The 24,925-nt window shown below is 41.5% G+C and overlaps 1 protein-coding gene across 1 annotated transcript; it reads right to left on the reverse strand.

Moving 5' to 3' along the window:
• Positions 1–2,908: 2,908 nt before the first annotated feature.
• On the reverse strand, positions 2,909–11,194 carry e2f4 (E2F transcription factor 4; the record flags this gene model as incomplete). Its single annotated transcript, XM_080002161.1, has 10 exons — positions 2,909–3,024; positions 3,130–3,174; positions 3,445–3,492; positions 4,322–4,491; positions 5,336–5,556; positions 6,372–6,436; positions 6,526–6,575; positions 7,420–7,599; positions 8,829–8,938; positions 11,027–11,194. The coding sequence occupies 10 exons, from the start codon at positions 11,192–11,194 to the stop codon at positions 2,909–2,911; spliced, it is 1,173 nt and encodes a 390-aa protein (XP_079858287.1).
• Between the last annotated feature and the right edge of the window lie 13,731 nt (positions 11,195–24,925).

Consider the following 24,925-nt stretch of genomic DNA (forward strand, 5'->3'; position numbering starts at 1 on the left):
ATATTAACAGGGCACACACACTCCACATCTTCTGAGGAAATATTGGGGGGGTGGGGGCGGGTGAGGCAACTTAAAATACGAAATATGATTTTACAAAATGAAACGTTGAGAAAAAAAAAAAAGACAAATGCAAAGGGAGATAAATGGACACAGCATGACGGGGAGAAACAGTCGTCATGAATTTGGTATGAACCAAAATTAAAACACAAAAGCATTCAAATAAACTGGAGAAGTGGAGTGGCAGCATTTCATATCGTGTTGACATCAACAAAACTGGAACAGAAACAACAAATGAAAATCAATGCAAAATATACAAAGATGAGCAGCGGCTCAAATCATTAGAATGACTGTACTCACTGCCTCAGAAGAAATACACGAGTGATACATACATTTGCTTTTACATAGATGCATACAAATTTCTTGAAGAAAAAAAAAAATAGCATACATATACATACAATGGAGTCAACAGCTGCACCCCAGAATATTATGAAGAGGGGAAAGAAGACTAAAAATAAAGCAAAAAAATAAAAAAATATATTTAAAAAAATAAACACCATCCTACACATCCTTTAAATGTTAAGACAGTAGAGAAGAACTTCAGAACAGCATACATAATTATGGCATTTTAAAATGGTAAGGCCAAATAACAGGTGGCAGTGTTTCCCCTAGAATTTGTTTTTTCAAGGCCTGGTGGTACGCACTGAAAAAGCCCTGAACAGGCTCCCAGGATGACATATTGGTGCGGTCGGCTTCGGTCGGATGCCGCAGCAGGCGGTCTGCAATTCATATTCGCGTTCAAATTTGTGTTCGCTCGGTAGACTCACGACTTAAAAGTGAGCACAAGGAGAGGACGACTTAATAAGCTGGAATTATTGCATAAAAAATAAACTGTGTAACCAACGACCTTTGCAAAACACAAGCACATCATGAATACCGTGTGCATGATTCACTGCTGCGCTTTTTTCTTCCTTGTCATGGAGAAAGATTTCACCACGGCATCAGAATATGGACATTTTGCCACAGGAGACCCATTTACTGACATCTTCATGCAGGCCCCCAAGTGCCCTCCTTGCAGCCTGTTCCTGAGGTCTGTTTACACCTATCAAAAGTGAAGATTTGTGTAGTACATTTGTAAATTTAAGGATGGATTGCTATCAAAAGCAATCATGAGTTGTGTGAGTTGTAGCCCACAGGGACGGTGAGCACAACGCCCGACAGACCGGGCGGAGGCGCGCCTGAGCCCCGGGATCTTTCAGTCCTATCTCATGGCACCACCATTTTCGCGAGACCCTCCGAATCTAATGCAAAGTTGCCATTTTCAAGCACACAAAGCGAGAACGCACAACTCCTGCAGCGCACACAATGGTAGAGGTGCAGGTGCGATGTAACCGCCACGGACACTCGCACATTCGCTCACTCTCCCATTTGGAAAACAATACCGTTCGTTTTTTAATTTTATTTAGAACGTTTTGAATGGGGTACTTTGGAAAACGGTAACGTATTTAGAGCATTTTGAATAGGCCATTACAAAAAAAAAAAAAAAAAAAAAAAAAAACATTTTCTATTTTACTTTTCACACAGAACAGTCGTTGTTTAGTCACCACATTGTAACACTTCTAGTTTGTACAGGTGTTTAAATGGCATAAATGGACTGTAAAATCCATTAAAAAAATATTACGGTATTCTTTGCTGCTGTATAAAGAATTTTTTTGGGGGGGGGGGTTCTTGCTGGTCTGGAGGAACGCCAGGCCTGTACAATTATAGGGGAAACACTGATGGCGAATTGAAAATGAATTTCCATGTAGCATCTCACAGCAGTGCTTATAAACAAAACCGGTAGGGATAGTTTTGGACCTCAGCAATTTTTTGGGGATTTGTTGCTAGTGATTAGACACAGCAACAAGCACAGCGTGACACAAACCCTCAAGAGGCTAATGATTGGTTTTATATAATTCTAAATACTCCTCGTTTGGTAATATAGCATATTTTTGGCCCGTGAAGCCACTTCTTGTCACATTTTAGACTATAGATGAGAGGGACTTTACTGGGATCAGTGTAGTTTGTATTACTGTAGCATCAAAATCTTATTTTTTGTTTACAATCGCTGCCATTAACTGCAGAGGTTTTATGAATGGAGTATTTCATGATTCTGACTCAATCAAGTAGATTATTTTCCCCCGATATCGTCAGCAAAGGCTCAATGCAAAGGCTAAAGGTTCGAGCTGAAGCACCTTTATTCGCTTACAAATATCGTCTGTGGATCATTATTACGGTATGGTAATAAAAAATATATTCTCTATGTACATGAAAACAGAGGTGGGGAAAACTCCAGGTTCAGAAAGTAAAAGTCCTGCCATGTTTTCGCTCCAGCCAGGCACTGCTCTGACTGGTTTCCCCTCCTGAAATGGACTTAAAACCCGGGTTGGAATTTTACTTCCTGAACCTGGATTCTCCACGTTGACATGGAAACAGTGCATATTTAACCAGCTGTGTCTGTGGCTCCATTACTCAACCCTGGATAGATTGAGTTAAAGTTGGTGATATAGCAAGACCAGATAGAAATCTGTCACAACAATCAAAGACACACACACACACACACACACACACACACACACACACACACACACACACACACACACACACACACACACACACACACACACACACACACACACACACACACACACACACACACACACAAATAATTAAAAAATTAAAATTAAAAAAAGGGGTTTGTTCTTGCTCAAGGTTCCTTTGCGCAGCTGTGGCAGAGCTCGTAGACGTGCTTTCCGTCTCTCGGCCACCGAAGAGCAGGATGCAGGGGGTTAAAAACGCATAAAAATACGAAGAACTTTATATCAGTATATTCAGGCCACTGTCTCTCCGACACCCGGGTTCACCTTGGGGGTCAGAGGTTGAGGATGGGGACGTCGAAGAGGTCGCAGAGGCCTTCCGTCTCGTCCAGGTTGTAGATGTAGTCGTGGTCGCCGGGGGGCGGCGAGAGGCGGAGCAGGGGGGAGAACACTGGGGGGGGGACAGGACGTGGAGCATAAATAACAGATGGATTGTCCATATTAATCCTCACACATTCTACTAATTTGGTCTGTGTTGGAAAATAAATGAACTCACCTTCCGATGACATCAAGTCTTCCAACAGGTCCCCACTCATTATCTCTGTCAGAGAGAAGGAGATTGAAGATGAAAATCAATACTCTACAATCAATACTCTACTTGACACTGTGTCTATTCACACACACACACACACACACACACACACACACACACACACACACACACACACACACACACACACACACACACACACACACACACACACACACACACACACACACACACACACACACACACACAGTATATTAAATGTGTTTGATGACTTGAACAACACATTTGGTTTTTGTCGTCAGCGACAGGAGCCATGCGTACCTTTTGTTGGATCAAACATTTCGGAGAGCTCTTTGGAGAAGTCCAGCACTAGTGGGAAGACAGCGGCAGAGATTTCAGCTTCACAAAGACACTCACACAGCGCTGTGTTAAGTATTGTATAATAAATGGAAGCGGAGATCACACACACACACACATATATGTAGCTATTATTTTTATGAAATTAAACATAAAAAATAACAAAGACTTAAGTACAAATTAAATCTAACATGGTGCTCTCTAGACATCCTTAAACAATCTGCGGCGGTGCTCGGCACAGGGGTTTCTGGGTCTCTAGTAAATACTCTCCAATAAAGAACCAAATCTTAAAAAAAAGCAAAAAAAAAAAAAAAAAAAAAGCGAGGAGAGGATTGATGAGTGCGTGCTCTCTATGGAAGTTCGGCGGCACCAGTAACCTCTGTAGCAACCCTCTTCAAACGCCTCCCTTCTAGCGATGAAACGTTTGACTTTTTTTTGGGGTGATTTGGTTCATTCGGTTTTTTCCTTGGACTTTCATTCAGTAATTAATTCAGTAATGGTTTTCAGTTTGAGTCCAAGAATAACTCGCTCACCATAGAAATGAAGACATTGAAATTAACAATAATTCATATTACATTAAATAATTAACCTTTTAATGGAAAAATGCTCAAGATAAATTGTCTTGTCGACAATTTCCCCCTTTTTTTAACAAGGCTTAATGAAATTCAGAAACCGAATTGAGTTGATCTTAAAACGCCACTGAGGGAAACCATGAAAGAAAAATCTGTTCTAAAGAGAACATTTTTCTCAATCTTTTTTTTTTTTTTAAGCGTGGGAAAAAATAAAAATAAAAATAAAAATAAAAAAATCAAGGACGAAAGTCGAGCCGGACGACACGTACATTCAGAGGGATCCGACTTGACCGGCTCAAACACCGCCGAGGCCGAGGAGGAGGAGGAGCCGTCCAGCGAGGCGGAGGACTGGAGCTGCTGAGCCGCAGGTGCATCTGCTGCCGGTGGGAGCGACGTGTTGCTCATCACGTCTGCGACCATAAACATAAACCATCTGGATCTATTTGTAGGACGCATCTACTGATGTGGTTGTTTTTTTTTGTATTGTGAGTCCATAAAACTGAAAGCCTTTATATAAATGACGAGGGATGCAGATTTCTAGGATATACTTTGGAGCAGGTGACCAAATTAAATGATTAAATCAATGAATCAATAATTACATGTACAATTTTACTTAAAAAAAGATTCTATGAAAACCAATTCAATACACAATAACACTGTCATTTAAGTCATTTTTACACGACTTTTCCACAAAGAAGCTCTTTCTGAATGCCTATTACAGCAAAGAGCCTTTCCCTAAGATAGGAATCAGAATAAGATCCCAGACGTCAATTGGTATTTAACTATAGACAATAGTCTATAATATATCATGTAAATGTATGAATTTCTAACAATGCATCATATTTATGCCCATTCACTGGCTTTAATATGACATGGTTGAATAGTGTAAAGAAAAACACACACACACACACACACACACACACACACACACACACACACACACACACACTACCTGTTGTTGATGCATTCTTCTTAGCAACTCCAGCGGTTGTGGCAGGATGAGTGGTGGCGGTTGAGGCTGTGGCCCTTGGGACAGTTTTGGGGGCCTGGAGGGAAGGAGGAACCGAAGGGAACTGTAAGCGAAAAGAGAAAGAGAAAAAAGAAGAAGAAAGGACAAAAATTACAATGACGAGAAGAAGTAGACCGCATCGTAGAATATTGTGCAGGAAAATCTTAGGGATCAAGTATTGTGTTTCCATACCACCTTTTTAAATAGTGGATACTCGAGAGGGGACTTCCAAGTTTAAACTTATCAGAATAACACTAATGCATAGTAGAATAACAAAAAAAAGAATATAGCTTTATTCCTGTGGACCTGTGTGGCAGCAGGAGGTGCATGGGAGGTAGCCGTTGGCGGAGGGATATTCTGAAGGACATCATCTGGGGGAGGGACGGGGAGCACAACGGGAGACTGACTAGACGGGTCCTTGTTGACGAGCAGAACCTCGATGGGACCAGAAGAACTCTTGAGACGGATCTGGTACTTCCTCTGTCCGTTGAGTATCTGGGGGGAAAAAAGGCAAAGGAATCAATGCATTCGGACATTGAATTCATACTACAGGCTTCCTCTCGTAAGCTCAAATCCCTGGAACTAGCGTCAAACACTCACAGACCATTTGAGCTAAAAAGCGATGTTATATTTTCACATCAAATATCGCTATTCAAGATTTCTTTATCTCAATTATCCAATATGACAGTGAGATTTTCTCTAATATACATGTGCCTTATTCATTGAAACAGGATATCGGAATAAAAAAATGTTTGACTCAATAAATTATCATTATCACTATCAAAATCAATAAATATATCAGCCACTATTGATATCCTAGTTCCCAAAGATATGCACAGTGAGGCTCACGTACAGTTGCGAGTCAATTATAGTCAGTTGTGGTCAGGGTTGCCAGGTCAGGCAAATGATCTCCAGCCCAAAAACTGCTTAAAACTTACACCGAAACCCAAAAAGTAGGAAAAAATGCCATCCATCAATTTTACTTATCAAAAAGGTTTGTTAAATATATGCTGCAGGGTTGTGATAATTGATCTAGTTAGGCCTGGTAGCCGTGGATACAGTGCAGAAAGTTTACATTTTGACATCGCCCTGTGTGAAATCTCTAAAACGTCGCCGTACAATTAAAGATAATTCCAGTAGAGTATCATTTGGTGAGCAGGTCAGACTTAAGTTTGCGTTTCTCCGCATTTTTAATTTGGGGCATTTTAAGAAATATCGTCCTTGGAAATATGATAAAAACATGTGTTATCGCCCAGCTGCGACAAACGCCATACATAGAGCACAAATCTGTATTAATGCAAATAACTCACAGATTCAGGAACGGGGACCTCTAGCTGTGTGCCAGTGGGTGCACGGATTGCTAGGAGAGTGTCACCTGGTGGACAAGAAAGGAACTGTCATGTATCGCGTAGATTGTGGATTTTCTCGACAAGTGAAAAAGATTTGGAAGAATCAAACCGTTACCTTTGAAAGCTCCGCAGAGGTCCTCGTGCTTGATGTAAGCCATCGTGTGTCTTTGTTAAGTCAATATCAAAACGCCCACACGTCGACCACCCCTCAAACCAAATAAGGTCGAAGCAGCTTCGTCCGCCGTCAAACAATGAAGCATCTTCTAAAAACTATACCATAGAAAGCGGTTTCTTCGTAAAGAGAATCCCAGCATTCACTGTCTGGAAAAAAGGTTCCAGACTCACTCAAGAGTTTATCATAACATTGTACATAAACTGTACATTTCTGCATACAAACCTAGAAGATAACAGAGACAACAGATATAACAATAGTCTTCAGAATGCAGTGAAAGTCCTAAGATCTATATCAAAATAAACAATAAGCTTGATGGAGAAATTTAATTGGCGCCATTCACTTCAGTGAATCACTGAATCACTTCCGTTTTTCCTGACATTCCATAAAAAGTCATTAATTGCAGACATTATTTTAACTAACTTCAGGAAGCATAATTTGTACACAAGGGCATTATAGAGCAAATAATAAGACAACCAAACAGCCGTAGTATCAATAGTATCAAGCCAAGATTAAGTTGATGAAAATAGGCTGCGAGGCAGGATATAGTGCATAATGTCCCAAAATAGTGGAGCCGTTACGATGGAGGAACCCTGTTACGATGGCAATAAACAGGAAGCACTGTTATCCAAGCGTAATCTTGACAGGACCCGCAAGTACTGTTGTTGAAGGGAAAGCGACCCAGTGGGACTGTGGTAGGTTCGGCTAGCGGCTGAAGGTTATAACTGGAGCTTCCTGTTTCTCTCGCCCTTATCCCGTCTTTCCCATATTACTTCTATTTCTTCGATTAAAAACTCGATACGAGCCCAGTTCGACTACACAGCGGAAAATAAATACAGTTGGTCGGAAGGATATGGGCTGTTGTTGGAGTCGTCCGTGACGTTCTTGATGCTCTGTTGGACCCAGACTCTCTGCTGGTCCAGCTCGTTTTCCCTCAGCTGCAGGTCATCCAGCTCGGCCTTCAGATCTATCAGCTTGTCCGCGATTTCCCTGGTGTTACAGCCTGGACCAACACCCCTAATGTAGAAAAACACGCAAACGCACACACACACACGCATTGCAAATAAGGTCACATACATCTTGCGGAAAAGCACATGGGAGAGCAGTCATACAGTCACACATCTGAGCTGAGAGAGAGAGAGAAAACAAAGTGTTCCTCAATCATTTTGCACTCTCAGGATTTGAACCAGAGCAAATTACTTCCTGTGCTACCCTCTTCACAACTATAATATTGACGGACGGTGGCCCTTAATCAATAAAGTTTGACAAATCAACATGTGTGTTTCCACGCTGTCTTGAGAAACACCAAGGGGAGGAAGACAAAGACACAACAGTAAAACAAAACAGGAGTTGAGGCATGTATATAGTCCAGCACAAGCAGGGCAACAAAGCTATGGAGAGTAATAGTAATTATTACTACATTCCCCCTGGGATTATTAAAGTATTTCTGATTCTGATTCTGAGATGCACACAAATACAGAAGAGGACACCTGCTGCAGCCGAGCTCTTTTTGTTACAATATTTGTTGGAAATATACAGGGAACTCACCGATGCAAGGCAAACTAGTACGACCTGTTCCAATTCACATCCCCCTGAGCTTAATCATGAGAGGTTCTTACATATGGTCTTTTGTAAATGGTGTCAGGCAGAATGTTCTACTCCTCATCCAATACTTTGGGGAATTACTCATGGACCAATCACGGCACACGGAGCTTAACGCGGAAGAGAATAAGAAACATCCCTTGTTTACCTTTTTTCTTTCAAGTCTGTTGATGAAAATCTTGTGAAAGAGGAACGTGTTTGATAAGGATATGTCAAATTGCGTGATGACACCCTTCATGGATTATTACAACAATGAGAGTGACTACCGAGCGGAACCAAAGTACCTTTTTGTTTTCGGATCGCGTTTTAGTTTGGTGTGTGAGTGGATGAAAGTTTACATCTCAGATTTTGCAAATAAGTCAGATTTTGATATATACGCCCTGCTTTTTTTTTTTTTTTTTTGCCTCTCCTGTGAATCTGAGAGCCCCGACAAGCGCCTTTTCCCGCGATTTTGGCCATATTGTACAGCCCTACTCCCACACATTTCAAATTCATTGTGCTGGAATAACTGTGATACTATGAAGGTGATAGTTGTCAAAGTAGACGTGCAGAAAATTGAGTGGTGCACCAGAATTGAATACATATGAGCGTTACATATTATCATACATATTATCAGTTCTTCAGGTCTTGTAACGCAAACTCACTTCCATTGTATGCTGTTTTTGGACTTCTTCTCTATGAGTCCTATTCCCTCCAGCACATTGGTGATGTCGTAGATGCGACGCTTCTGTCGCACAGCCAGGGTGTCTGCAGCCTGAACCATAGGACAAACAACATTTTTAGAAAAGGAAACAATATAAGCCTTATAAAAGCAATATCACCGGAAACAATATTTTACAGGAGCACTACCTCAATAAAATGGTACGGTACATGTCTTCTACGGGGTTTGTCACACCCAGAACGAACCAGATGCATGTAATTTAACTGATAAAGATTATTCACACAGCCAGAAGTAACCAACGCCTTGAAATGAACAGTACACAGACTAATGTCCCACACTGAAATACAATTAATTTGATCTAGTAATGCAGAGTGAGTTTTATGTGTAAGTGAATATGAGTTCAAAAGATATATATATATATATATATATATATATATACACACACACACACACACACACACACACACACAAATAAATAAAACAGGGAAATTTCACAACAAGTTGACAGCAGCACACAATGACATTGGCAACAGTTGCAAGTGTGAGCCAACAGCCAAGAGGACAATCTGTCGGACAAGTCATTGAGGTCGCTGTGAGAAAGAAATTGTACGGCTCCATTGTATTCAATATTGTGTTTATCAAGCCGTTACGTGGTTGAGCGGACAGTTCCGCGTCAACGCAGCGACAGAACACTGTGAAGAAACTGCCTCTAAACAACAAACCCGTCGCCTTTGAAATCAACAAACTGTTGATGGGCAATGAGCTGAATCGATGGTTTAATTATATACCATCTCTCGCCTAACCTGTAGTGTACTAGTTGTACATTCAGAAAATTAATGCAACTACTTGGAGAGAGATTGCTATGTTTCACTAAATGTGAATAGGTTGATCAGGTCAGAGTGAAAAATAATTATGGATTTACATTAAACAGGGTGTCTGCAGGTATCAGAGAGTTCAATTTAATACTTTTAAAAATTTGAGACAAATTGGAACTAAATTTAAGCCAACTTTTCAGACAAGTCATCTCTGTTATACAACAATGTATTGCAGCAAAGTATAAAGGTAAGCAGTCAATATTTGCTACAGGGCAGAGGTAAGTATTAGGTAGAAACGGGGCTGGTTAGGGACTGGATGGTTCTATGAACTGTTTCATTTAGGCCAGATGGTAAGGTAAGTGATAAGGTGCTGGAATAAATCAAACTTCGTACAGAATTCAGTAATAAAGTTTCAGAGTTATTTGTTAGACTTCAGAAAGACTTCAACATCAGAAATGATGATTCTGATGCAGAAGAACTTGACTCAATTTGACAAAAAAAAAAAAAAATGACATGGATAAATCAGCCCAAGTGTTCAGGTTGGGATGAGACCTCATCAACCCAAGACTATTTAGAAACTTTTAATGCCTAGTTTTAGTCAAAGAAAAACTGAATTTCAGCCGTTTCTTTAAAGGGGCCTGAAGACAGACACCCAGTTAAAATCCTGAGCGTTCAGATCAGTTGTGGTGCCGGTGTCCTTGGAGTAGTCAAGAGTTGCTCTTAAGTGACCAGCCAGTAAATTGCTCATCAAAGTTGTCCACGGGTGAAAACGCAATTGCCTTTGGCAGCGGAGGAGTGCGACAATGGCTGACCCAGTTTTTAAAACATTGCATCTGCGGGGGGGGGGTCTGGGCCAGTGGGTGGACGGATACTTGATTCACCCCTTGAGGGAGACCGCAATGAAACAGCCGCTCACAAATAAACGAGGCATCAACAGCAAATACCACACTGAATATCACCTGTTGTCAAGAATACGGAAATTTAGCATTTCTGCATGTTTGAATGTGCAAATAACACACACACACATATATACAGTGTGTGTGTGTGTGTGTGTCTGTGTGTGTGTGTACATATATACATATATATATATATATATATATATATATGTGTGTGTGTGTGTGTGTGTGTGTGTATTGGCTAACTCGCGCTATAAAGCAACGGAGGAAGTCGTTTAAAAGTTGCTCATTTCCAGTTGGTGTCAACTGAGCGGAGCGTTCTCATTGAAACCACAAACTGGATGCACGGCGGAGCGGGTGCTAATGCTAAGCTAACCCCTTTCCCCACTGGAACTAGACGTGGAGGTAAGCTAATGCTAACGGGAAGGGGTTGACATCCGGGTACCCACAACAAAGCCTGCCATGCTTACCGCCTTCAGGTCCAGCACCCCGTCCTTCGCCTCCTGCAGCAGGGTGACGAACTTGGTGGTGAGCAGACCGAGGCTCTTCTCGTGGCGGCTCGGGGTCTGCGGCTGCAGCAGGGGGTCTCCTCCCGCCACAGCCCCCGGCTCCGCTCTGCTCGCCGGCTCGACCTCCATCACTCCGGCGACCTGGCACCCCCCCCCCCCGCCCCCGGCGGTCTGTACCGTGCCGCGAAGCAGCGCCTCTCCGCGCCTGCGATCCCTGGCTTTCACCGCCGCTGGCGACGCCGGTAGCGGGACCGCACCGGGACCGCTGTTGTTCCACTGCGCGCCGCTCAAGCCGCTCCGAAAGCCCCGCCGACGGATCTCGACAGGCCCCGACGTCCCTCAATGAAGCGAGCGTACGGTCCGGAGCCGTTGAACCCGCTAGGGATGCCGGGATTGGACGGATGGTTCGGTTGGCGCGGGGGACCGTCGTACAACACTCCTGCTCGGTTTGAAAACGAAAAGGATTCCCACGACGGATTGTTTAAATGGAATAAACGTCCTGGTTTCGCTTGTGGAAATTGGTTTTGAATGTGTTTGGCCGTTGAAGAGCGTCGCATTTGTTTTTTTATTTGTGAATGCAATTGGGATTTCACACGAGAGGAGGATAAAGATATGCCTTCGTTATTGAGAGTGCCGGGACACTTTGACGTCAGCACGGTCCCTAAATACTTGAACTCGTATATACACACGCGCGCACTCGCGGGCATACACGCGCACAAACTCGATATACGCGCATGCGTGACTAATAGAGAATAATCGTCATGTACATGAATGTACATGAATGTATATGAATGTATATGTGCATATAGATAATAATAATAATGTACATGAATGTATATGAATGTATATGAATGTATATGTGCATATAGATAATAATAATAATGTACATGAATGTATATGAATGTATATGAATGTATATGTGCATATAGATAATAATCATAATGTACATGAATGTATATGAATGTATATGAATGTATATGTGCATATAGATAATAATAATAATGTACATGAATGTACATGAATGTATATGAATGTATATGTGCATATAGATAATAATAATAATGTACATGAATGTATATGAATGTATATGAATGTATATGTGCATATAGATAATAATAATAATGTACATGAATGTATATGAATGTATATGAATGTACATGAATGTATATGTGCATATAGATAATAATAATAATGTACATGAATGTATATGAATGTATATGAATGTATATGTGCATAGAGATAATAATAATAATGTACATGAATGTATATGAATGTACATGAATGTATATGAATGTATATGAATGTATATGTGCATATAGATAATAATAATATTGTACATGAATGTATATGAATGTATATGAATGTATATGTGCATATAGATAATAATCATAATGTACATGAATGTATATGAATGTATATGTGCATATATATAATAATAAAAATAATGTACATGAATGTAAATGAATGTATATGAATGTATATGTGCATATAGATAATAATAATAATGTACATGAATGTATATGAATGTATAATAATGTATATGAATGTATATGTGCATATAGATAATAATCATAATGTACATGAATGTATATGAATGTATATGTGCATATATATAATAATAATAATAATAATGTATATGAATGTATATGAATGTATATGTGCATATAGATAATAATCATAATGTACATGAATGTATATGAATGCATATGTGCATATAGATAATAATAATAATAATGTACATGAATGTATATGAATGTATATGTGCATAAAGATAATAATTATAATGTACATGAATGTATATGAATGAATATGTGCATATAGATAATCATAATGTACATGAATGTATATGAATGTATATGTGCATATAGATAATCATAATGTACATGAATGTATATGTGCATATAGATAATCATAATGTACATGAATGTAAATGAATATATATGTGCATATAGATAATCATAATGGTCATGAATGTATATGAATGTATATGTGCATATGTAAATGAATGTATATGTGCATATAGATAATAATCATAATGTACATGAATGGATATGAATGTAAATGTGCATATACATGTATAGTATAACCGTAATTCATAGAACCATTTTTTTGACACGAGCTCAGTTACAAGTGTTACACATATTATAAATTCAAGAAACAAAATAGCTGCCAAAAATGTAATAACTTAACAATAAAAAAGTCCTAAGCGACTTAGTATTAGTATGTAGTAATCTTATGTTGACAATGACACATTTTTATCTTGCATAATGGTGTCTGAATTTGAGAATATGCGGGAGCCTGATTGTTCTTCATTCTAGAATTCATGTCACAACCAAAAAATGAGATTTTTTTTTCTTTACATGTTCCATGAAAAGGAGCTGTACAATCAGCTACAAGTGCATTTGGGATTTTTTTTTTATGTCCGAGTTTGAAATGAATTTTGCCTTAATTTAAATCTCTCTTGAAACCGGAAAGTAATGAATAGTCATTTAAACTATTACTACTTCCTCTCTTAAATTCTCTACAAAAGCTATTGATGAAGAATCAGAGTTTGTTACAAAACTATCAACTCAGAAGAAACTTGAATACGTAAAATAAATAATGGTTATAAATCCCCAGGTAACTGTGAAGGAGAGAATGTCCCAGCTCATGGCAAACAAAGTGCTGCTTAAATTTGGTTAAAGCTTGGTCCAACATCCACCAGAAGCTTGAGGTGGTGTTCTTGGTTGTAGGCACTTGTGTCGTTGACTTGATACAGATGAGCTGACGGGCCATACTCGTCCCCACTGGGAATATACATGTGGAAACTTGACCCGTCAGGAGTCCCCCTTTACGGATTCATCTCGTGTTTTACCGACTGTTTGGGACAAGAGTTAATGAAATGGTGTGCCCAGGAGCGATCGAACCTCAGCGGTGTCTACAGGAGCGAACGGCGAACACGATCAACACCCTCGCTTTATCTCCATCCTCTAACAATCCCCGCTCGTCCTCAAGCTATGCCAGCCCACGCTCATATGCTGAGGGCAGGCACAGCATGGTCCAGTCACTTTTATCTAGACTTCACACAGCTCACACCAAACTAGGAGCTGCAGATGATCTCAGGATTCCTGCAGTGTCTTTCCGGGGTCAAAAGCCTGTCCGGAAGTACGTTACATGGCAGGGACGGCTGTTCAACTGGAGTTGAAACCAAAGGCACACAAACCATGGATGGCGGATCCAATGGAGCAGAGGCAGAAGAACGTCAGACTGGAGGTGGGACAAGGAGTTGCTGCACCGTGACGGTAATAGCTGCTGCTTGGTTGACCAATGGAATCGGACTGCGCGGGTTACCTTTGTGCCGCAGGAGAGAAGTGGAGGGTGCAGAAACCTGTTTCTCAGCTCTTTTCTTATTCTCACCAATGAAGTTGAACCCGTGACAAAACTTCCTCTCTCTGCTTGGCCCATTGGTGGTTGTGACTTGCTGTGACCGTGTATAAGGAGATTTTCTGCAGCTAGTGTGGACCAGGGTTCGCTCGTCTAAAGGAACTCTTCTTCCTTTGAATTCCCCACAGTGCCATCCATCATTACTAAGGTTGATCTGCGCAGCACCAACAGCACAAGGGCCTACAACCAAGAACGCCACCTCAAGCTTCCAGTGGACCTTGGACCAAGCTTTAACCAAACTCAAGCCGCACCTTGTCTGCCGTGAGCCAGGACATTCTCTCCTTCACTGTTGCCTGCACTACATCAACCCAAAACAAGCCTTTGAGGCAGTAACCTCCATGGGGGGGTATTCAATGGTCGCTAGGATCAGGCGGCGGTAACCCACGATAGCGTCGCTTGCGTAAGTGGCAACTGGCGGTCGGAGCTCAGAGAACCGTTAAGAGAGCGGTTCTCTTAACGCCGAGCTAAACCAGTCAGACTCAGTGGAGTTTGGGTCAGATGGAGATCAGCGTCTCCTTCCTCCCTTCTACAGAGCAAGAATTACTGATTGGTTATGGATTTAAATTTTAAAAACACATGATCATTAAAAAGGGTGATGCTGAATATATTAATAAAGACAGAAAGGTAACATTAATACATAATTTCTAAATACAACAACAACAACAACAACAACAATTGCTTTTCAACTTGAACTGATCTAAAGTAAATGATCTGCACGTACCATTTATACTGAATTATGTTGATACAAAGCCTACACCAACTCCTGCATGTTTCCTTTTTTTTTTTTTTTTAAACCATGTCCTTTTTTTAGGAGAATGACAAATAATTTTATTGTCGTACGTATTGTATGTGTGCACTTTTTTTTTTGCCAAGGTAAGTTCAGGCCCACTTATATCATGGCCCATAATATAAAATAATATCAAAAGACAGTATATAAAATATGGGGGCACCTATCAAGCTGTAAGAAATAATAAAATAATAATATTTTGAAAATTTTGGAAAAATAAGTTACCTGCATTTGAATGAAATGCCAATCAACTTGTTTGATGTGCCCCCTCCTCACATGGGATTTCCCCCACCTAACATGCACACATCACCATTGTCGGACCAGCGATGGACACCTGGTACTTCTCCTGGCTGACCCCCCGGAGGAAGGACAAGCCAGGATGGGTGAAATGGAGGCCACATTTCACTGGCCACCACCCAGTGAAGTGTGTGTGTGTGTGTGTGTGTGTGTGTGTGTGTGTGTGTGTGTGTGTGTGTGTGTGTGTGTGTGTGTGTATGCATGTGTTGTTGTAGTGCGGTGTGTCATGTGACGAATAAAGATTCTTCCCTTCTCTCCCACTTTGGTGGTTTGGGAAATGAGAAATATATTTAGATAGAATATAATAAATACAATACAACTTCAACGCGGTAAAATGTGCAGATCGTGTGCCCACATCAGGCTATAAGTTACATTTATAGTTTATTTCGAAAGGTAATTCCATATATTCCATAAAGAGGCTATTCTGAGTCTATTCCACAGAGAACGCCGCTCCTTCATCGATCGGCCAGTCAATTGAGTAAAGTTTGCGACAAAAAGATTTGTAATTAATATTGATATATTTTTATATATACTTAATTGTCTTGATTTTCCTCATTCATTTACACACACACGCACGCACGCACGCATGCACACACACACACACACACACACACACACACACACACACACACACACACACACACACACACACACACACACACGCACACACACAAGGTCAGTACAATATATACATTTCATATGTATTATTTTTTTACGTTCACAACATAATTACAACGCGGAACTAATCATGCGGAACGAAAGTCAAGCATCGGTTTCATGTCGGACGCTGAACAGTGACACTCAAGCGCGAGTCCTCAAACTACAGTGGCGCCGGACACAAATGGGCGGGTCGACACCAAGCTGTGATTGGTCAATCCGAGGAGCCGGAAAAGTCAGAAGTGACATCTCATTGGGCAGATTATTATTATTATTATTATTATTATTATTATTATTATTATTATTATTATTATTATTATTATCTTTTTCTTTTTTCTTTTTTTTTACAGACGGAAAAAGGGAACAGTAGCTTGCATAGAAACAATAAATACAAGCCATACATATAAACACATACATGTCCTAATTATGATATTGTTTGTGTGTATATATGTACATACACATACTCACCTTTACATTGCAACACAAACAGTAGAAAAGCAGAAAAAACAACAACATTGAAACACCCGGGGGGGTTGACAATAACAAAAAAACAAAATGTAAACTTAAAGAATTTGAGCAGCAAGGACTATAACTCAAAATGCAAGAGACTTTGACATGACCTCATATAATTCATTTAGACAATGATAGTTCTTGGATAATATCTTAAGGGATGATAAATTCTTAAACAAGATAAGGAGGGGTTACTGTTTACCCATTTGCATTTATGTATATGGAATTTACCCATAATGATAATAATGTTTACCATATCAGACACCTTCTTTGGGAGACCATGCATAGAATTAAGAATCTTTATTTGTCACATGACCGCACTACAACACATGCAAATATATATATATATATATATATATATATATATATATATATATATCTGTTAGCAGTATGCAATGCAATATGGGTTTCTTATTATATTCAAGTCCAGGTTTGACAGCTATAAGTACAGTAGTTTTTGAAAGATACCTGGTTTTATGTGGCCAGTGTGGGAAAAAATACAGTAAAATCCCCATTACTCTTGTTTTCACAAATAGAACAATAAAAAAATAATAAGAATAAGAATTAATAAAATCATAAATAGAAATCTTAGAACAATGTTAGAAATGCAACATGGGCTTCCTATTATAATGTAGTCCAGGTTTGACAGCTATAAATACGGTAGTTTGACTACCATAAGTTTGGATCTAGACATGGTTTTAGGTGATCTATGTGTACGGAAAAAGTCTAAAAATTCTAAGGAATTTGACTACTCTGAAAACAGTGTCCTTCAGCGTTAAGTTGAATCGCAAGCTACGAAGCGGAAGCTAAATTCAGGGTCGATAGAATTTAATAAGTGGCCGTGTGGCTTTGTCCCTGTTGTCCCAGAGGTGCCAAAAGTACCATTGCCCTTTCTGCCCAGCCCTCAATCTTCAAGCCCCCTGACCACTATGGCAGTGTGTGTGTGTGTGTGTGTGTGTGTGTGTGTGTGTGTGTGTGTGTGTGTGTGTGTGTGTGTGTGTGTGTGTGTGTGTGTGGACGCAAAGTCAAACAGATTGAGGGCTGTGCTGCATAGAGATAAGCACATGTTTGCTATAGTCTTTATTTTCCACCTTACATATTAGTAACAACAATAGGTTATTTCCTATTGTGCAATCAGAATTGTTTATGGCAGCCCACTTTAATGTGAACAGTCTGGTGACATTCACTTTGGCCTCATGCACTTAGTCAGCAGAGCTACTTCATCACTGTCATTTTCCCCTCCTTCCTCCTATTACAATGCCATGTGCACAGTATACAACAAATGCATTTGAATTGACAAATAGGTTTCATAGCAGATATGCCTCCTCAACTTAGTTCTTGGAAAAAATGGCAAAGGCCACTGGGAGATATTATTCATAGCAAAACATATTCATTATTCACTGAAGGTTACTCAAAGTGCTCCACCGGTGCGTGGTGCATAATAACTGGGTTGCTGGTTAAAGTACAGCATCCACCACCTTTTGAAAACCAGTATGGCCCGGTGAGAGTTGCCAGTTGCACCCGCAGATGAAACCGACCTTTACAAAAATATTGTCTTTTTTTGATAAATTAATGTCATAGTTACAGCTACGGTATGAAATAAACAGAATTCAGTTTTTACATGTAGACAAGTTTGCACGGACTTATACAATATCCATCAATTGGCAATGTAGTGACGCACGGTATGTGTGTTTGCTACACTGTTCGTTGACCGGTACAGTGTTATCTAGTGCTATCAGGGACATAACATGGATGCCACGCCCACAGCATCCTAGCCCCACTAGGAGCAGTTTGTCTGTTTGTCATTTGTTATGGACAGGTCGCCAGGCGCAAACCCCTTCCTGGTCCCCTCTGCCGCCCCTTCCTCCTACGCCGCCCCATACACCGGAGGTCCATCGTTGCGTCAAGCCTGCAGTATCTATTCCCCGGCCTTCCACCCGCCCATCGCCAGATTGTCAGCTTTTTCAACCTAGTTAGTACCGCTCGTGGCGCCTCCATATTTCGGAGAACTAGTTTATGCAAGTCACCATTCTAACCTTGCCTTCCTCCCGTTCCCATCCTGCCTTGTCGAGCCTGGCTCCCTGTCCACCCCTCCGGAACCAGGATCCCTTCTTTCTCATCCACGCCGTCCCCTGTCCTGTCCTGCCTTCTCCCGTCCGGTAGTCCCGCCTTCCAGGACCCGTCGCCCGATCCAGCCTGACCGGGTCTCATATTTTGGGCAAATAAGCTTTCATAAAGTTATTTGCTATTAGTTTGATGACATTTATTTCACAGAATACCATTAATTATAATACTAATTAAATTTATTGTCATACTTTTTGAACAGGTTAGATCAATTGATTGATAATATCATTATTAGACAAGTACTAATACCTTGTCTTTCTCTTTATGAAGACTGGATACTGCAGGTAAGACTGCAGAATCTTGGGGAAAAAAAGTTACTTGACTTGGAAATTGACTTGCCTTAACTAAAGACTTGACTCCACTCGACTCCACTCGACTCCACTCGACTCGACTTGACTTGACATAACCCGTGACTCGACATGACTTGCCAGGTGAAAAATGACTTACTTGAGACTTGGACCAAATGACTTGAGACTCAATTTGTAACTTGGATAAGAGCTGTTATATGGGGTGCCCCAGGGGTCAATCCTCTGTCCAATTCTTTTCTTTCTATGTGCTTTCCTTGGGCCACATAATCAGCTGTTTCGGTTGCATATCCTACCATTGTTACACTGATGACGCTCAGCTATATTTTTAAGTAAAACCAGGTGATTGTAGTAACCTTAACACTCTGTTAAGAAATGATAAAGGACTCGATGTCACAATTTTCCTAAAGTAAATTCTGACATAACTGAGCTTCTCATTTTTGGCACTGAAACTACTACAAAATGATTTCTTCGGTGTATTGGCCCCACTTGCCCCCTACGTCAAAACTAACGCAAAAAATCTGGGCGTTATATTTGAGCCTAAACTGAATTTCTAACATGTCAACAAATCGGTTCAATCTTAGTTTTTTTTAACCCAAAAATATTGCAAATATCACACCATTATTAACGGCCTCTAACTTAGAAGGTATTATTTGTGGCTTCATTTTTTTTCCACCTTGAACACCACAATGTCCCATTTCACTTCTTCACACGTCTTCAGCTCGTACAAAATGCAGCAGCAAGGCTATTGACTAGGACTGTCCGTAGGTGCCACATCACTCCTCTTTCAGCCTCACTGCACTGCCTGCCAGTGAAGTTCAGGATCCATTTTAAGATTCTTAAAAATCACTTTAAAGGCACTACACGGCTTAGCTCCTGCTTACATTTCCGAGCTACTAAGCCCTTACCCTGCCCCGCGGTCACTTCGGTCATCCAACCACCTGTTGACCATAGCGGGTACCAACCTAAAAATCAAAGTGGACTGCACTTTTTCTGGCCTTGCAACATAGAACGTTATGATGAACGTTCGATGATGCTCGGGGTCGCTTAATGTATTTTTGAATGCTTTATCTGTATGGCCTTCGGGCTTGTGTTCTCTTTTCTTTTCTGTGCCTATGTTGATTCGAAGCATTTTGTAAGCTGTGTTTAAAAGCTGCTATATAAATAAAGCCTCACTTACTTACGACAGGACGACTTGAAACTGATCGATTTTCTTTCTGATGGTCAATTTGTATCAGTGCTAAAGGACTTTAACAGGAATTTAACAGGCTTGGTCAGGGTCTTTGCAACTCAAACAAAGGAAACAGAACACAATACAATACATGTAAGATAAAAACAAACTGTCTTTATTTGGACAGTATTATTACCGTCTTTTTTTTTTCTTCCTTTCCTAATTTTTGTACATTTTGTATATTTTAGCTATTTATCCATGCAATTGAATGGAAGTGGCGAAAAAAAAAAATGGGGACCGAAGTCCATAGCAACCCATAGCAACCGCCAAAATTTACATGCCGCCAATTATGTCATGCCATGTTTGTTGAGGAGTCCACCTACCCAATTTGCATACTGACATCAAGATAACCAGAATGAAGATCATAACTTTCGCAATGCCATCCGGGCGCCCCGGCCTCTGATTTCAAGTTTTGTCAATTCCTCATCTAGTGCTCTACTCTCTTCGTCTAAGATACAGCGGATGTTAAGGCTGTTTAGGAATTGTGTCCGCATATCCAGGCCGGAGGAGCAATCAGAACAAACGCTTCATTAATCTCTGTAGGATCTAATATAGTGTTACCATTTGGACTGTCAATGAAGTTTACAGACCGTTCTGTTTGTTGCTGCTTAATTCGCCGTGCCGACAGCTTCCCAGGCTTCTCCCCTTGGTCAGAATTACAGGTTGTTTTAGTCTCAGTGGATTGAAGTGGAAGTACAAGTAGTTCTGCATTTACAGAGCGAGTCTTGTTCTGGTAAAGATCTCCTTTAAGTTACCGTCCAGTGTTTTCATTTCACGCTGTGCCCCTTTAGTCTTTGAGCAATTAAAAGTAATGATCTGATCCTTCATATAGCTAGTAAAACTAATGATCTGACCCCTCATATAACTAGTAAGACTCTTAATATAGCTAGTAAAACTAATGATCTGACCCCTCATATAACTAGTAAGACTCCTAATATAGCTAGTAAAACGAATGATCTGCCCCTAATATGGGCCTTGAAAGCCTCCCATCTTGTGCTAGCAGATGTCTGGGAAGGGTTCATTTCAAAGTATAAATCAATTTGTTGCCCCAGGGGTCTAGAAGCCATGTTAGTCGGACACTACAATACCACCATAATGGCAATCCCCAACTTTACCGCGGCCAAGTTAAGACCCGTCTCCCGCAGATCTCCCGCAGGTCTCCCGCAGCGCCACCATCTCTCTGTTATGTTTAGGTTTTTAGTTTCATATGAGCAGGTCTTCTTACGTCACGTTCAACTTTGCGGGCAGTGTCCGATCTTAAGGCGGGCGTGGCTAATTGCATTACGAAAATATGATTATATAAAAATAGTTTTCAAATGGAATTGCGACATGGTGTCCGCACACATGAAATCACTGGGTATGCCGGATGAAATCAAACTTGGTGGTCCTTATGAAGCACTTTCTCCTTGGCTGCAGCTGACTTCAGTACTCGCTTCTTGTCTTCAAAGTTGAGAAACGTTCACGATAAAGGTTCTCAGTCGTGCGGCAGGCGCGTTACGCTTGTTGTTTCAGTGGGGATGTCCATTCTGTGTGCCCTCAACATTACCATTCTGGTCCCCTCCAGTCCCAGGGACTCGGGGGCGGGGGGCAGCTGTATCCTGTCCCTCTTCCTGCTCCGGCACGCCAGCCAATCTCACGTTATTCCTCGTATCCTTATCCGGAATACTACAGCTCCCTCCCGGACCGGGAAAAGAGGGCCGGCTTGCTGATGACCCAAACGACTTGTCCCGCCTCCATCAGTGGACGTCCCCTGTGTGTCAGAAGCAGGGGACGCTGAGGATGGGGCCTGTGGGTAGGAAGGATACAAGGGGGTACACACCAGGCTCTGCTGGATTCAAGCTGTACGCAGACTCCAATCCACCAGCCCCTGGTTCAGCCCACGGGCTGGGGTACGGATGGAAATTCACCATCAGTGTGAAAACCATCGAGTGAAGGCCACGGTTAGCTCCTGCAGCTGCGCCCCCTTCCGGTTGCCTGTGCTGGCTCTCGCCACCTGCAGATGGCGCCGAAACCCCTCCCCACTGCCATCGAGAACTATTAGAAGAAGTTTAATGATACCAGAGCCCAAGCAATATTCCAAAACATTCTCAAAAGTGTGCAACGGGTGGTCGAATTAAGGGTTTTAGCTGGTTTGGAACTGCAGTTTCCATTCCTATCAACTTGTTTTCAGGATCGCAAACATCATCTCACTTCACTTTTGTGGAGGTGGATTTGTTGATGTGTTTGAGTATGAGATATGAGTACAAGGGCCAACAAACAGAAGCCCAAAACAACGCTACATCATGTTCATATGAGCTAGAAGTAATAATGTGTTTTTGTCCCATAAGCAGATATGCGCTCACTCAGTGGGTGTTGAGGATAACTGTGTTAAATATTATATATGGTAAATCACAAATTATGTAAGAAAAACGTTGTTTAACCCCTTTTCTAAACAGTTACAAACTGCTTTACAAATATGAAAATATTTAAGGTAAATTATACACAGCGCTGGATTATAATTACGCACGTCAAAGGGAAGAAACGGCAATAATAATAATAATAATAATAATAATAATAATAATATCTGGGATGTATTTACATATGTTCACCGTCAGAGGGCCCAACACGTCCATTTTTATTTTCTTGGCCAGTCTTCAGCTCACTGTCAGAGTAGCAGCCAACCGGACCCTTTCTCGTCGTTTGGAAAAGCGAGCTGACGGAAAGTAAAGTATTGCCACGACATGGAAAAGTATAAGCAGGACAACTTGTTTGGCTTAGAAGCAATTTGTGATTGATGACGCTCCATTCCATTTCATTTAATAATAAAACGCTCCGATCGGTTTGTGCGCAAAAAGGCTTCTTTATTGGTCACAGAGCCCTTTTAGACCAGAGGGGTAACTCTGAACATACAAATGATGTCCAATAATAATAATAATAATAATAATAATAATAATAATAATAATAATAATAATAATAATAATAATAATAATTCATCATATAATCCAAATCAGAAAAAATATATAAGGAAGCAGAAAATACAAGGAATCTATTTGAGTGCGTATGTACTTTATGTACAGTGCGGGGGTGGGGTGTGTGACGTGAAATGGGTTAATAAATATATTATAAAGTAATGTTTCGTCTCTGACTAAATAAAGTAGATGCCATGCATGGAGTAGTATTACTTTTAATGGTGGATAACAGTATATAGTTTATAATAATAATAATAATAATAATAATAATAATAATAATAATAATAATAATAATATATTTGATAACACGGATAAAAAGCCCACTTTGTTGACTCGGCAGCATCAGAAAGCCTCCAACCTTGCACACATAGCACAGACATTTAAAAGCGGAGGTGGATAAAACTGAAATTCCACTCTGGCATTTTGAGCCGAGTCGGGTCTGGATTTACCAATTACTATCAAACCCACAAGTCCCACGAGTGGATCCGTGCGCGGCCGGCCGCACTGTGTGGTGATTTCTACCTTGGGGGGGGGGGGGGGGGGGGACGCTTCAGAAAAAGGCCGGTTGCTCCGCACAGACGCGCTTCGCCATTTCTCCCCTCTCTCCAGGGGCTGTAACCTGGAAACAGAGCGAGAGCGTCCTTGGTATTTGTTGTGATCGTAAAGAGCGAGAAGAGGAGGAGAAGGATGGAGCGATGGGAGGCGAGGGAGGGCCAGGCTGGTCATTTGAAGACCTGCCAGAGGCGGGAGATTTGTGAAATGAAGTCGAAAGCCATTTCAAAAAATGAAATAAAAAAAACAAAAAAACATTCACCCTGTTTTTTTTTTTTTTTTTTTTATTGTTCTCTTTTCTACTTTCCTCTCTTTTCTCTCCCCGTCCCCCTTTTTGTGGTTTGCCCTCCCCCCCTCTCCCCCTCTCTCTCTCTCTCTCTCTTCATCTGCTTTTTTTGCAGTTTTGAATCGACCAATGAGCTTCCAGCTTTGGACGCTTTGGGATGGAAATGAGGGCCAGCGCGTGCTCCCGGGCGCCGTGAAAGCTGCGGATTGTTTATTGAAGCTCGCGGGAGCCACGCGCCCGGCTCGGGGAGAATCACACAGCGGGGGGCGGGGCCTCGCGGCGAAGCGTGCGTCTCCCGAAAAAAAAAAAAAAAAAAAAAAAAGGGGGTGGGGTGTGTGTGTGTGTGTGTGTGTGTGTGTGTGGGTGTGTGTGTGTAAGGGGGTGTGAGGCGGTAAAGAGGGGAGGTGGGGCGCGCGTGTTGAAAAAGAGGAGTTGTGCCAAAGTTTGGGTCAGATCGGCTGCTGGAGTAAAAGCGAGCGCAGTCGAGAAGAGGCTCGGGACTCCCCGATCAGATCCATCTCCAAAACAGCCGCACCACCGCCACCACCACCACCCCACCCCCCTCCCCACCCCACACGCCCCCCCCCGCCACCCGACCTCCCCGCCCCCCCGCCCCCCAACCCCCGCCCGCCCGCCCATCCACGCGAAGGACACGAGAGCCGTGCCCGGTGCACCGCCGGCCCCACACGCGTGTGCCGCTCTCCTGCGCACCGAGCGTCGGCTTTGAAAAGTCGGCTACC

The sequence above is a fragment of the Zeus faber genome (genome assembly GCF_960531495.2).
Source record: "Zeus faber genome assembly, chromosome: 6".
In the NCBI taxonomy this organism is placed as follows: Eukaryota; Metazoa; Chordata; class Actinopteri; order Zeiformes; family Zeidae; genus Zeus; species Zeus faber.